At 34.3% G+C, this 16,597-nt stretch overlaps 1 protein-coding gene and 2 long non-coding RNA genes across 3 annotated transcripts; all 3 read left to right on the top strand.

Annotated features, from left to right (window-relative positions):
* Nucleotides 1-3,377: 3,377 nt before the first annotated feature.
* On the top strand, nt 3,378-4,447 carry LOC110931475. The gene is made up of 2 exons (XM_022174868.1): nt 3,378-3,651; nt 3,855-4,447. The coding sequence occupies exons 1-2, from the start codon at nt 3,378-3,380 to the stop codon at nt 4,445-4,447; spliced, it is 867 nt and encodes a 288-aa protein (XP_022030560.1).
* Nucleotides 4,448-9,558: 5,111 nt separating this feature from the next.
* On the top strand, nt 9,559-10,005 carry LOC118490181. The gene is made up of 3 exons (XR_004888519.1): nt 9,559-9,648; nt 9,768-9,826; nt 9,897-10,005. It is a non-coding gene; the product is annotated as an uncharacterized LOC118490181 (long non-coding RNA).
* An 18-nt stretch (nt 10,006-10,023) lies between these two features.
* On the top strand, nt 10,024-11,891 carry LOC110927684. The gene is made up of 4 exons (XR_002585825.2): nt 10,024-10,082; nt 10,219-10,349; nt 10,524-10,594; nt 11,543-11,891. It is a non-coding gene; the product is annotated as an uncharacterized LOC110927684 (long non-coding RNA).
* The last annotated feature ends 4,706 nt before the right edge of the window (nt 11,892-16,597 follow it).

Raw genomic sequence — 16,597 nt, 5'->3', positions numbered from 1 at the left:
CGAGTTAAGGAAATTCTTAACTTATACGTGTTCGGCTTATTATTCATTTACGAATTATCCGACCCGTTCATGCATATATCAACATAACTTGTTTATATGACTTCCATTTCTTATAAACCTCATAATTCTTTACCCTTGTCTATTATATAAGGTTCCAAATACGGTTTATTGCACCTTCTTAACCCATTTTCGTTCGTGTGCTTATTCTTGACCCGGTAAAGGCATTTGCGCATTGTAATGCATTTGATTCTCAAAATCATACTTTTAATCAATTAAAACGCCACATTACTTAAACAAACTAATAGTGATTACGGAAATCACTTACTTAATACTACTCATTCGATATCATCTTCAATAATAAATTTCAACATAACCTTTAACGATTATCATACTATTAATTCCATTACTATTAAAGTTGGAGTCCGGGAGTTTACTTACCTCGAGTGTCCGTTTCATACATGCTCCCTCTTCCTCGTTCCGTTAACCTTCCGTGCTTTCCCCCATATTGACACGATCCTATACTTATCATGTCATCACGATTACCACATCATTAGTATAACGCACATTCTAAAATTGCATTCATTTCGCATTATTGTAATCAATTATGCTATGGACATTTTATATAGTTCCTACTCGCATAGTATAACACACACGTTCGACCATAAGGTCACATAAGCACACATAGCATAATCAATTCTTTTGATACTACATATCTCATAACTTTATAACAACAACATCATCATTCAAGATTAACTAATTAGACACTATCCTTGAACCCGACATACATTATTACTAGAAATCCACATGACTCCATCTAAAACACACTTCACGTGTTAGTTTGCTAAAAATTATATCATAATCACTTTCTATACTTATAAGCTTATAACTTGCATACAACTTCACATATTTGTTCTCTTAGGCATTTCATCGAACACTTGGCGGGTTTCGCATTTGTGAAACATTATGTACAAGCTTTTAAAGCATGATTCCTACTAATTCTTCACGTAACATATTAACAATCAATCAAATTCATAGAAATCTTTCATCCTACCCCCATTTGTCTAAGATTTCAAGTATCTCAAAACATCATAGTTCAAACTTCACATAGTTGTATCAATTTCAATCCTCCTACTCATAACATATTCTCATAAAGTGGGTTTATACTAAAATATTTCAACTAACTTAAAAATCGAACATGATTTCTGTTTTAAGAGTAGTCCCAACATCCAATTTACACAAATCATATTACAAACTCATGATTGGGTTGAAACCCATTTCCTACAATTCATCAAATCACGAAATTGGACTTACCACTTCAATGAACAAGGTTAGATGTTCAAGAATAGAGGTTCATGCATTCGATTTTCCTTGAAATCCCTACTGAATTTGATGGATTTGGTGAAACTAGGGTTTCACCTTGCCCTGCTCCCTTGTTCGATCGTCCAGACTCACACACTGTAAGTGTGTGAGTTTTGATTTTTCTTTTTATTTTTATTCAATTCAAATTTCTAGTTTGGAAACCTTAGCCCCTTAAATTCATGACACCATCATATTTGGCTTTAATTTCATTCCTTTACTTAATTTGCTAGACATTTAACTAGGTTTACTGACCCAGTTATTATACCTCATTTTGTTAAACATGATAACAAACTAGCAAATTAATAATTCGGTTTTGGGGTGTTACACGAAACTAAGATTATTACTGTCAACTGATATTGACATGCTTCTAATTTGGAATTCAGATTGTGATTAAATTTCAAATTTCAAAATCAGAGAAGATGAAAGCGTGATGAAATATGATGAGGGAAATGAGAAGAAAAGCCTTATATAAGAAGAATGATTGACAGGAGTTTGAATCTGAGTGACATGCATTAATTGCTAATTACTAATTCCCATGCATATTTAAATTTGAATTTCCCGGTAATTAGCGTTAAACATCTGCTGATGTAAAAGTATTACGGAAGATAACAACATCTGCTGCTGCTAAGTATACTTTTGCCAAAGGAATCAGCTGCTACTTTCTCGTAGATGGGCAGTGGTTTGCCCTTTAGAATGTGGACCAGACCTTTAAAATTTGAAAGTACACAAGGCAGTGGTTTGATGTGGGCCAACTTTGAATTTTAAGCTCTTTTAATATTAGGCTCTGTGATGTAATAATGACATAAGAAAAACATTGTTGGACATGCTCTCTAGCTGACACATCAACTTTTCTTATGTTACTTGGATTTCTCCTTTTATAGAAAGTATAGATTATTATTATTATTATTATTATTATTATTATTATTATTATTATTATTATTATTATTATTATTATTATTATGATATGAAAACAAACTTTTGATGAATAGTATTTTGTAATTTTTTGGTATTTATTTTTATTTTTAGTAATGAAATGATCTTTATTATATAATTATATATTATATAATTTGTTTTAAGTGATAAATAGTAGTTGATAATATTTAAGAATTTGCCTTTTAATTTTTGTTATTTATTATTCAATTTGATTTTTAGTAATAACTTACGTTTCTTATATTTTAAAAAAAATCTAAATCCGTATATATGTTTATTTATTTTTTAACATTCCAAGTTACTTGGCCACACGTTGTGACGGTAAGTTAACACGAGCATCGTATCGATTCGGTTCGTTATAGTATTGAAACGATACATGCACTCGGTATAGAGATCAGCACATGATTTATTTCAGTCGAAAACAATAAAGACGAACATCGGTACCAACACTGATGGATCGATTGATTCAGATTATCACAATACTTGTATTGATATTTATTTATTGTTGCAGACAGAGTTGTAAAAATGATTTTTTTTTAAATTTGGAAACCATAAAAATGAATACAAGTACTGATATGTGTGTTGTTTAGTACGGTAGTGATATAGTACCAGTTTATCAAAATCAAAAGCAATAAATATAAACGCAGATACCGATATAGATGTTGTTCAATCGGTTTCGGTATGGTTTAGACCAGACGGAATAGGGGCTGGCTTAGGCCCGGCGCCGGTCCCCCACACCGCCCCCTCGGCCCGGCGCGTCACAATCGGCTCCCACTCAACGAAGTTGACGGGCCACATTTTCAAACATATAGCCGTTGTAACGGCTATTTCAATTAATAAAAAAAAAACCCTTTTTAACTTTAAATAAATACCCCTCATCTCATCCATTTTTATACCATTTTCTCAATACTTCTCCCATTCTCATCCACTTTTATAAAAAAAACTCTCCATCTTTTTTTTATACAATCATGAATCCATTCAACCCAAACAACCCCAACCCGAACAACCCCAACCTGAACAATCCTAACCCGAACAATCCCAACCCGAACCAACCTAACTTTTTTTCGAGTCCCACTTACACTCCGACTATGGATCCTTCATGGGTGTCTCCCCAATTTACGTTTTCGGGTTTCCAACAATCACCCAACGCCTTCAAACAAATGTCCCAAGTTCAACAAATGCAACAATACCAAGCACTCCAACAATTCATGCAACACAACTCGTTTGAACAATTCCAATCGCAACCGCCAACTTCCCAACCGCAACCCCCGGTTCAACTTGACGATGATGATGAAGATGTCGTCCCCAAATCGCCACCTAAAGAGCTCAAGCGCAAAAAAGAACACGGAGAAGGGGAAGGCGGTTGAAACTGAACCCGAAACCGCGCCAAAAACCGGTTCGAGAGCAAAGCCAAAAACAATGGACAAAAGTAGAGGAGGAGGCGCTAGCAATTGCGTTTGTTAAGTCCTCAACCTGCCCGATTGTCGGTATGAACCAAAGTTTATTTTTTTTAATTTAAATTTAAAAAGATTTATTTTTTACTTTTACTAATGCATTTTTTTTAGATTTAGGGAACAATCAAACGGGTACTAGTTTTTGGAAGGCGACAACGGAAAGATTTAACGGGATTATGGGGGCCGGCCCGATGCGTGATCTCGATTCCGTCTCGGGCAAGTGGCGTAAAATGAACAAGACCATCAATGAATTTTGCGGGTATTATAACCAAATTTACACTAATCTTCCTAGTTGGAGTAACGACGAGGACATTCTTAACCTTGCGTTGGCTAAATGGGATTCTAAAAATTCAACGCCTTTCCCACACCTCCGAGCATGGAACGTTTTAAAGAAAGAAAATAAATGGAAGCCGGTTCCAAATGAGGTCGCAACCGTCAAACAGAGTAAAAATTCCGAGTCCGGAAGTTATAGTGCAGGAGGCTCCACCGCTCGTTGTCAAATCGACATAAACGACGACCCAATATATGACGAGGATGTGTTGCCCGTTCACGAGGTGGAACGTCCCCCCGGAAAGGACAAATCAAAAAAAGAGGCGGCCGGAAAGCGAAAAGGGGGCGGCTCGGGTGGAGGGGGCGGCTTCGAAAATGGACGAGTTGATAACCGAATTCCGTTCGTTCAAAGAGCTCGCGGCCGAAAAATATAGTCACAAGAAAACCGTGTCGGCTGACTATGCTCGAGCGGAGGATTTTAGGATTGTGAGGTTGGATCTCGACTCGGTTCCGGAGGATGAATGCGAGGTTTATCGGAGGATGAAAGAGGAGGTTAAGAAAAAACGGACGTTGTAGGTTGTTTAATTTTTAATCGTATCGTTATTTTTTTTTCGTTTTTATGTTTACCGTTTCTAGGATTAGTAATTTTAATTTTTAGGAAATGTAAATTTTTTTATGTTATGAAATGAATTTAATTATGTTGTTTTTTTTAAATTTTATGAATTTTTATTAAGTTGACAAAAAAAAGTTAGAAAATTATAAAATAATTAGGCGGGGTAGGCCCGTCCTCCACCCCTCTCAAAATGCAAGGAGGCCCATCCTCCATGGGATGGTGATGTGACGCATACGTAACGGCCCATCCTTATGGGGATGGGGCTCTCCATACCCTCTAGCCTTAGTATGATAGCAACACCAGTCGCGAAGCACGAAAGAATCTCACTAGTTATTATTATTACAAAAGTGAATTAAACGCTTAGAGCCCTAGAAGGACACATTAACATCCACAAGACAAGTTTATGTTCTGTTATTAAAATATATTCTTTCTAATTTTAATATAAAGTTATAGACACGTTAACATGGCTAGTTTATGTTCTGGTATTAAAATATATCCTTTTATGTTTTAATATAAAGTTCTATTATTCATTGTATTTGCTAACTTTCTCCCTCTAAAAGCAGTCAGTAAGTATATATGTGTCTCTATTTTTAATCACTTTCTCTTTTTATAAAACTTTGTATCTATAGGTTTCTCTCTATAAAGTTTTATTATTCATTGTATTTGCTCACTTTCTCCCTCTAAAAGCAGTTAGTATATATGTGTCTCTATTTTTAATCACTTTCTCTTTCTATAAAACTTTGTATCTATAGGTTTCTCTCTATATGAGATGTGAGAGTGGAGACTTTCATTGTTGACTAGAGAAGGGTGCTATGATAGTTTACATGCGTTTACTAGAAAGTTGGATGAACTATAAGACCACCTGTATTGGTGATATGAAATGGCGTGGAGGAAAAAACCGCCTAAAAACGTCCATACCACTCCCTGGAGGTGGTTTTCAAAGAAACAATTGAGTGCGTGTTATTAAAAACGCTTGATCGATTTTTGATTTGGCCAATGACCGTTAACAACGGTAAAAAAAAATGGCTAATTTTTTTCTTATTTCATAATTATATATATATACGCACAAAATCTCACATTCCATTTTCTATAAACCATAAACCAAAAACTACAATAACAAACCCAAACATTCCCTCACGTCCTCGTCGTCTGTTGCCAATTTTTATTACAAATAGTTTTTATCCGATGAGGGTGAGTCGACCGATGAGTAGGTCGAGCAAAAGGCGGTTACGAGTGCGTGCGAACTCGCGACGCGGTATATAAAACATTATAGTCGGCCTCAACGTGAAATTTTGCCAAGAGAATATATTGAACGAGACCGACGTTCAGCAAAGTGATGATGACGAGGAAGATGAAGATGACAAGTACGGCGAAAGCGAAAATGACAATTAAAACGAGTAGTATTATTTATGTGTGTTTTATTATTTATGTAATTTTTATTTATTTAATGAAATATTATTAGTTTTAACTTCAAAAGAAAAACAAAAGAAATTATTAGGTAATTCATTGGATGAGTCATTATACCACTACACTCATTTTAAATAAATGCCCCAATGCTGACTGGACTCCCACGTGTCGCTTCATGCCCAAGGGCGAGGCATTTGTTTCAATCACCACCACACATGGTCTAAGTGTAATCAGTGTTGTAAGAATGTTGGATAAATTATAAGTATAATCAGTGTTGTAAAAATCAGAATTAGTTGGTGATTAATTGTTAGTCGATTAATCACCAAGTAATTTTTCATTAACCTGTCCACTAATCGGTAGTCTGCCCTTGTTGGCCGGCCAAAAATCAGCGACATCGGTAGATTCCAGTTAAAACATGTAAATTCCGGCCACTTTCCAGTTAAACAATGTAGATTCCGACACTTAATCTTGTATACTTAAAATAAATTGGGTCGAGAAGGGGTTAAAACATGTCTACTTAAAATATTTACCTATAAAAATGTGTGTGTGTGTATATATATATATATATATATATGTATATATATATATATATATATATGTATATATATATATATATATAACTGAAAATTACATATAAAATTTTTATCCGGTTAATCGCTAATTGGTACCCCACTAACCGACTAGCGTCTAATGACTTTTATAACCATGAATGTAATATTATTATTAATATTTTAAAGGTGATTTAAATGCCTTGGAACCTGGAAGGTGACATTATAACATGAACTAAAATATTTGGACGGAGGGTTGAGTTCAATTAGCAAAATCATTAAAGTTGGGTGTTATTGTGTTGTTGTTGCCCTTAATGTTAAGCGTTCGAGCACCGTTAGGGGTGTTCAAAACTATCCGTATCCGAAAATCCGATCCGAAATATCTGATATCCGAAACTGAAATATCCGAAAAATTGGATATCCGAAATTTCGGATATCCGAACTTCGGATATCCGAATTTTTCGGATTCGGATAGTGATTTTCAAAATTTTCGGATATTTCGGATATCCGAAAATTTATTTTTCATTTTTTTTCGGATATCCGAATATCCGAAAATATCCGAAGTATCCGAAGATATCCGAAATATCTGAAAAATAACCGAAAAATATCCGAAAATATCCAAAAACTCATATTCGGATATCCGAAACTATCCAAAATATTCGTTTCCGAATATGAAAAAGATAATAAAAAATAAAAATTAAATAGAAGTTGGATTTCCAGATATCCGATTCACTATCCTAATCCGTATCCGAAATTCCGGATATCCGAAATTTCGGATACGGATTCGGATAGTGAAATCTGGTATCCGAAAATTTCAGATATCCGAATTTTCGGATATCCGGATTTGAACACCCCTAAGCACCGTTAGAAAGCGAATTTTGATGTAACTTAAGTTGTTTAAAATAAAAACTAGAACCAGACATATATATATATATATACATATATATATACATATATATATACATACATACATACATATATATATATATATATATATATATAGGGATATATAGGGTAAGGTTATTGTAAAAAAGGTTAAAAGTGTGAGAAATGTGAGAAATATTGTGGAGATGACATGTGTCCTAAATCTAAATTAATTCAAAAGGGTAAACAAGTAATTTTATCATTAATTCAATTAATTAAAAACTTCCCATAACCGCCACCTTAATTATAGGAACTAGATTTTTTTTTAAAAGGTCTCTATAAACACCATTCAGCAAGTATATAACACCATTCAGTAAGTATATAACACCATTCAGCAAGTATATAACAACATTCAGCAAGTATATAACACAATTCAGCAAGTATATAACACTATTCAGTAAGTATATAACACCATTCATGGACTAAACATCTGATCGAAACATATTTTCTTCTCTATCTAAGTATAGCAATATGGTACTCATATTAAAGATAAAAAAACGCTCGTTATTATGGTGTAATTTTTTTTAAAGTTACGTATAAAAAGTTATTGACGTTTAAAAAATACGGGGGGAAGTTACATGTGCATTAGTGTTAGTTTCTTAATTTAAAAATGTTAAATTTACCTATATACCCTTAATCTAGAAAATTAATATGTTTAATAGTAACCATTATTTACAATTTTGCCATTATGATCTCAACCATTAGATTAAAGATCTAATGGTGTAGATTCTTTCTTACCTTTCTCACAAAAAAAACCCTTTTTTTACAGGAACCTCTACCTATATATATATATATATATATATATATATATATATATAGGGTTACGTATGAGAAGCACTATGCTAATTGAGAAACTTGAGAAGCATTCTGGACCACACATTTTTCCTAAGCTTTTCGTAATATACACATATGTATATTTTAAAATTGACTATATACATATGTGTATAATTCAAGATTTGACAATATACATATATGTATATAATTAATTTTAACTATACATATGTGTATATTACGAAAAGCTTAGGGAAATGTGTGGTCCAGAATGCTTCTCAAGTTTCTCAAACAGGGTGGACTTCTCTTAGGATCCCTACCATATATATATATATCTATACTACTTTAATAAACATATATGAAGGACAAGATGGTAATTCAACAAGGTGTTGAAAAAACACTTAATGCACAATGTACAAGTGTTAAGGCACAAGAAAACACAAAACCATTTACCCTTTACGCAGATCTACATCTGCCGTCCATTTTTTTAACTTTTTCACACGGATCTACATCTGGACCGTCCATTTGACTTCACACGGATCACCAATTGCTTTCTCTCTCATTCCTCACACATCTCACAAAACAACATCAGATCTTCTCTCTCTCTTCTCTCTCTCTCTCTCGGCGATCTAGGGTTTCATGAGATCTATCACTAGATCCGTTTGAATCTATCACCAGATCCGTTTGATGAGCAGATCTAGGGTTTCATGAGATCTATCACAAGCTTTATCTGTCGAACTAGAACCCTAATCCCTATTGTATTGTGTCTGCAGTTCATCTCGCATCCATCCACGTTCTAATTTCATAATGGAATCAAGCATCCATTTCAAAATCTCAGATTTCTGGTTTAATCTTCAAGTATGTTATGATTTTCGTTTCCTCTTTCTTGATTTTGAGAACTGTTAAACGACTGATAGTTTTTGCACTTGATTTTCAGAATGTTAAATGACGGATGGTTTGTGCAGGGAGCTTTTGAAGTTAGGATTTAATGTTTGAGTTGGGGGTACGAAGTACCCAGAGCAGAATATATGGTGGTTGACGGTGTTCTACGAACAGCAGGGGGTGGGGTTCTGGCGAGTCGAACTTGACACGGCGATGGCTATCGATTCCGGCAATGGAAGATTTGGGTTTTTAGGGTTCTGTTGTTTTTGCCATTCCGGAAGGACTTTATATCTTATTTTTGTTTGGTTATGATTATTCATGTCTTAGATGTAGCTTAAGAAGTCAATGTCCAGAAGTTACGTTGATGTTCTGTATTTATTGGGTGCAGGAGTATAGTAGGTTGTGTGATGGATCGAATCCGAAAACTGGGACAAAATGCCATAGCCGCCGCCTCCAGCATGACGGATAGGGTTCTGATGAGTTGAATCTGGTATGATGTTCACTCCTAAGATATAATCAATATTATTAATTTGCATGTTGTTAATTTCAATCTTTGTTGAACTTTTATTCATGTTGGAAACCCTCCAAGACCTTATTTTCTTGACATAGATATTGGTAGTGACTTGACAAGGATTCAATGTGACGCTCCATGCGATAGCTGTGCCAAGGTAAAGTTTCATATTTACTGAAAATGACAATGTGAAGGTTCCGCTGCTATAACAAGAACTGTGAATGCAGGGAGCACACCCGTATTACAAACCCGCTGCTATAACAACAATTGTGAATGCATTTGAATGTTGAATTGCATCTTCCTCTTTGTTAGTGCCTCAAGCACAACCCGTCGCCGCCGTCGGAGACAGATTTGACGGTGGAGTTCACACTTGTTGATTACATATATACTTGATATCACACGTCTTATACAAGGTATTTTGATGTATAATCTTGATTAAACATTTTAGATTTCTTTATCTAATCTTTTCATAACTTCCCGCATCTTGATTACAAAGTCTGTAAATGAAACAGCAAGTTCGTTTATGGATTTTTTTTGGGGGGGGGGTAGGCAAGGAAGATGAACTGGTTTGAATCACCTTTGTCCAGTTGCTGCAGCTCACATCCGGATCATGCTCTCTCTACTGGTTGTGAATTAACATAGGTGAAGTTGGAGTCGCAGGGGTCCCTTCTACATCACAAGTAAGTTTATGAGTTCCAGTTTCTCACCCGACATTAAACTAAAGTGTTATTTATGCAACAAAAAAGATTAAGTTTACAATTAAAAGTACAATTAAGTTGCGTATTGTTAGTTAGAGATTATGGTGGAGATTATATTATTGTGGGACGGCTAAAGAACACCCTTCTGATTTACAGGTCAATTTGAGCTGGAACAGTTGCTAAAAGACTTTAACGGGATAAACAAAGAAGTGGCTTAACTTGAGATTGTAAGTTTATTTGAGTTGTGTATTGTTAGTTACATGATTAATTAGACAAACAATATTGACTCTTCCAATCATCATCTTTGTTTGTGTACGGTGTATCTGTTAAATTTAAAATGGTAATGATTCTTTACATCATCGTCATTGTTTGCGTATCTGCTAAGAATTGTTGTTTTAGGTCTAATTTATTCTACATACTGAATAACCAAACACATAACTATAATCCTTACTTTATATTTTAAATCCACAATGCATGATGATCAACTTAACAGTAAGGATCTTTCGATCATCATTATTGTTTGCGTATTTGCTGAGTTCTGTAGTTTTAGGGCTAATTAACTATATGTGATGTGTATCATGTGTTAGATTCTTCACGCTATGGCGAGCTAAATGGTAATGATTCTTCATATCATTGTTTGCATATCTGCTAAGTTTTGTTGTTTTAGGCGAGTTATATATATGATAAGTTAGATTACTGATGTTATGGTAAGAGAAAGTGAGAAACAGTAACGATTCTTCCTATCATCGTCATTGTTTGTGTATTTGGTAAAAAAATTGAACCATGGCTACTTTATCCGGCATGATGATCAACTAAACATATAACTACAATCCTGAGGCTAATAAATAAGTGTAAACCACCTTGTTGTCTTTCATTGCATTACCACATATTAGCTGGTTCTTTTTTTTTGCTCCTGTTTGATTTAGTGGTTCTTTTCAGATTGCTTCAGTCTTTATGCTTCATTGTTTATTCTTGACCTATATTGATGCCTTTTAAGTTGTTTTGGTGTGTAATGTACAGAAATTTGTGGAGGTTTTTTAAGTTTTGTGGTCCAATCCATGTGAATTTTAAATTCAAGAAGTAATGATCTGACTTCAAATGTATGTGTAATGTTAAGATTTTTTATTTATTTTTGTTGGTTAGGTTAAAAATCTTTGTTTGATATTTTGTTCCAGTTAAGTCAAGCACTTCCATGAATATCCATCAAGAACCTTGAAGGAAGGATAACCTGTTCTCTTGAAGTAAAAGCCAACAGACACCATTGCCTCTGTGAAAGCAATGATCAAGATTAAGGTTAGTATTTCTGTTGATGAGCAGGTGCTGATCTTCAACCGAATGGTTCTCGGGGACGGCGGCACCCTAGAGCTGGATACATCACTTGAAGAAACAAGACTACCAAAATGACCGTTATACCCCTAAATGGCTTAAAATCTCTGGTCTTTGTTGACGCATCAGTAACTTCTTCAAGTTTGCTGCTATATTGGGGATCTGCAGATTAACAGGAGTTATAATCTTCAATACGGGCAATGTCAAATCAGTCTCCTTGTTCAGGTTGCTTCTTTCCGATTGGCCTGGTTGTTTGGCATTGCTGAGATTGGTTCCGGGTTTGTTGGTTTGGGTTTGGGAATCTGAATGTTGCCGCTAAGTTTTGGTTCCGAATTTGTAATCTCCGAGGTTTATGTTGTGCCGGTACCAGGGTTGGGCTCCGAGCTGTGATGTTCCTGGGTATGATCTACAGGTTTGTAATGGCCAAAAGCTGGTCTCATCAGTCACGTAAGCAGGGCAGAAAAGGATGGAACTATTCCCTCCTTTGGTTGAGACTCGGAATCATGTGTGGTTACATGGCTGGTGGCAATAGTGGGTACAATATTGCTGTGGGTTGGGACAGGCTGAAGGTAGAGTTTCATAATCACAGTTTTACCGCGACTCTTTTTAACCAACAAGTGATGCTGCTGGATCTTGAAGTGTCTCCAGCGCAAAAATCTGTGACAGTCAAGAGCTGGTGGCATCTTTGGAAGCGAAAGGGCTGCTATAACTGCTGGAACCAGTGCTGGTTTATTGTCAGAGCTATGGTTGACATTGTGTACCTAGGTGAGATAATAAAAGGTTGATACGATACGGCTTTCCTTACGCTTTGACAAACTAATGGGTGATGTCTCAAGAAGCTTGGATTCGAAGAACTGAGACAAGTTCACTCAGAATCTGACAATATTGAGAAACGGTTGACCGAAAACGAGTATAAAACAGCTGTCAGAGCGCTTAAGCAGATTCTAGAAGCAATGCAGAGGGCAAAAAAGAGGTTATAGAATAACGAACACGCATTGGATAATCGCAGCATTGATGATAGTTTGAGCCAGAAAGTTAACCAACCAGTTTCGCCGACATGTATTTGCAAAGCGAAAAAAGCTTATTGAAGGCGTATAAACTATAATACAAACTAACTGCATTAATGTATGTATATCTTGTTTGCTTCAACTCATGGAATTTAATAACTGAAGCAGCATGTATTGTACAATGTTTGACCATTAGTTAAATGTGTATTGTGATATTATCGGTGAAAGGTGTTTGAAATTTGTTATGCATTTTCAATGCAAGCAATGTTACGACCAAATTTCTCCCATTTTCATATATATTTGTTTCAACAAATTAAGAAAAACAAAACTAAAACTTAATCTATTAAATATCAGGCGTGCAATATAAGCAATACATGATCTTACCAATGCTACGCATCCGTTAGGGTTTTCGCAATATGTTAGGGTTTCCGCGATTCAACGAGAAAGCTGCGAAATTAGATGCCAAACACTTTATAGCCCTAAACTCACCAACCTAAGTGATATGTTTCCCGCCGCATCGCGCGGGTAAACGACTAGTATATATATATATATATATATATATATATAGGACAGTTAACGTACATTACGGCTTAACGTACATCACGTACGACAGGTAATTACGCACGTTCATTCTAAAATCACGCACGTTATAACTCAAAAATCCAAAATCACGCATGTTGAAACACAATAATCACGCATATTGAAAACATTAATCACGCATGTTATATAACAAATCACGCACGTTGTTGTACGTGAAGTACGTTAATCCGTAATGTACGATATACTTTTTCTATATATATAGGGTGGGGTTCTAGAGTGAACACTAGTGTATTTACGAACTGAGTGAACAAATCCTGGCCATTGATCTACACACGTGTGTGGCCAGGATCTCATCATCAAATTGTAAAACACACTAGTGTATTTCAACATTGAATCCTGGCCGTTGATCTACACACGTGTCTGGCCAGGATTAGTTCACTAAGTTCGCAAGCTACACTAGTGTTCACTCTTGAACCTAATCATATATATATATATATATATATATATATATATATATATATATATATATATATATATATATATATATATAGGGGATGGATCATGAGAAAACTAGTTTAAATGAGAAAACCAAAAAACTAACTAAAAAAACCTAAAAAAATACCAATTTTTTTTTTTTTACAATTTTTTTAAAGAAAAATCGTTACTTTTTATGTATGGAAAAAATTTTCAAAAAAAAAAAAAAATTGTTGTACTGCACATGTGCACTAATACGGAAAGCCTAAACCACTTAACCCACCCCACACCGACACCCCCCAAAAACCTAAACCCCCCCACCCCCACCCCCCAAAAACCTAAATTCACCCTCCCACCAAAAGCCTAACCCCCCATCCCCCAAAAACCTAAACCCCCCACCCCACCCTCCCGAAAACCTAAAACTAAACCCTAAACATAAACCCGAAAAAAACCTAAACCCCCCACCCCACACCCCACCCCCCCCCCCCCAAAAAAAAAAAAACCTAAACCCCCCCTCCCCCACACCCAAAAACCTAATCCTAATCCTAAACCTCCAAAAAAACTAACCCTAAAAGCTAAACTAGACTCAAAAAGCTAATTTTAAGCATGTAATGCAATTGTAGTACATGTTATATTGCACATGTGCACTACTATAATTATAGTGTTGAAAACAAGACGACACTATAAATCTTTTTTTATGTTGTAAAAAATATGCTCGAATATACTTGAATGAAAGATAAGAAAATTTGTGATCTTATGGTGCCATTTTTTTTAAAATGATAACGTATGGAGAAATGGGAAATGTTTGAAAAGTTATATATATTTTTTCCAATTTTACCCCTCCTTAATTAAAAGTCCCCCCCTCCTTCATTAAAAGTCTCCCTCCCCCTCCTTTTTAGTGGATTTTAGTTAGTTTTCTAGTTTTCTCATTTATATCTAGTTTTCTCATGATCCTCTCCCTATACACACACACACACACACACACACACATATATATATATATATATGTATATATACATATATAGGGGAAGGTTCAAATGAAAACCACTAGTTATTGTGAAAACTCGAAAACTAATTAAAAAAGCCAAAAAAACATACCAATTTTTTTTGCATACCAATTTTCGTAGGTTTTTTTATATAAAAAAAATAAATTTGTAGTGCACATGTGTAATACTACACATGTGTATGTGTACTACACATGTGTATTATTACACATGTGTATTATTACACATGTGTACTACAATTTTTTTAAAGTTTTTTTTATATATAAAAACCTGCGAATTTTATAAAAAAATCGAAAAAAATTGGTGTGTTTATTAGGCTTTTTTTAGTTGGTTTTCGAGTTTTCACAATATATATAGGGAGAGGATCATGAGAAAACTTGATATAAATGAGAAAACTACAAAACGAACTAAAATCCACTAAAAAGGAGGGGGAGGGAGACTTTTAACGAAGGAGGGGGGACTTTTATTGAAGGAGGGATAAAATTGGAAAAGAAAATATATAACTTTTCAAACATTTCCCATTTCTCCATACGTTATCATTTTAAAACAAAAATGGCACCATAAGATCACAAATTTTCTTATCTTTCATTCAAGTATATTCGAGCATATTTTTTATAACATAAAAAAAGATTTATGGTGTCGTCTTCTTTTCAACACTATTTTTATAGTAGTGCACATGTGCAATATAACATGTACTACAATTGCATTACATGCTTAAAATTAGCTTTTTGAGTTTAGTTTAGCTTTTAGGGTTAGTTTTTTTGGAGTTTTCTCATTTAAACTAGTTTTCTCATGATCCATCCCCTATATATATATATATATATATAGGGGAAGGTTCATTTGAGAAGAAATTTAATGTGAGAAGAAAAAGAAGAAAGGGCATATTAGTAAAATATTATTTCATTTATAACTCATATAATTAATTTTTCTCTTTTTTTATTAATTAGTCAACTAATCATTAATTATTCTACATATAATCTACAAAGCCTACACATATCAAATTTTCCTACATATACCCTACACATTATAGAATTTTATCCTACACAGTCGAAATTTATCCTACACACCTCGAAGTAGATCCTACACAATTCGTAATTTACCCTACACAACTAGTAATTTATTCTACAATTTAAATTAAGTTGTTTTTTTAATTTGAAAAAAGTATATATTTTGAAAAGGAGTTACAAATTTAATTTAGTTAGTTATTAAAGGGAAGAATACAAATTAATGATTTATATAAGTTTACCAATACACCCTTATATTAAAATTAAATGCAAATATTAAATGAAGTAAAATGAAGCATTCTTATTGGTTGAAATTTCTTCTTTTTTCTTCTTACAAAAAAATTCTTCTCATTTGAACCCTCCAATATATATATATATATATATATATATATATATATATATATATATACATATATATATATATATAGGGTTAGGTTCATTAGTAAACAACCTACTTGATTGTGAACACTAGTGAACTAATTCTAGCCTTTAATTATCAATACACAAGTGTAAATCAATATCCAGGATTTGATGATGAAAATACATTAGTGTATTTTACGATTTGATGATGAAAACTATCTTGTTATATACTTAAGTACAAAAACGAAATAATTAGCTGCTCCTTCCTCAGGAGTTCCAAGATAAGACGCAAGTGTCGCCCATGATCCTCCTTACTCTTAGAATACATCAGAATGCCATCGATAAACACAATGATGAAGTCATCAAGATACGGTTTGCACACACGGTTCATGAGATCTATGAAGACCACAGGTGCGTTAGTTAACCCGAATGGCGCGACCAAAAACTCGTAATGGCCGTACCGCGTTCGGAAGGCTGTTTTGCGGACATCTTCCTCTCGGACTCTCTGTAACGCC

This window comes from Helianthus annuus, chromosome 3, assembly GCF_002127325.2.
Source record: "Helianthus annuus cultivar XRQ/B chromosome 3, HanXRQr2.0-SUNRISE, whole genome shotgun sequence".
Classification (NCBI taxonomy): Eukaryota; Viridiplantae; Streptophyta; class Magnoliopsida; order Asterales; family Asteraceae; genus Helianthus; species Helianthus annuus.
The sequence above is the reverse complement of the archived record's forward strand: the minus strand, read 5'-3'. Positions and strand labels throughout refer to the sequence as shown.

Excerpts from the sequence above, each read along its gene's own strand:
- LOC110931475 (XM_022174868.1), top strand. The coding sequence starts at position 3,378 with ATGGATCCTTCATGGGTGTCTCCCCAATTTACGTTTTCGGGTTTCCAA. Across the intron at positions 3,652-3,854 it reads ACACGGAGAAGGGGAAGGCG|ATTTAGGGAACAATCAAACG; the intron begins GTTGAAACTGAA and ends CATTTTTTTTAG.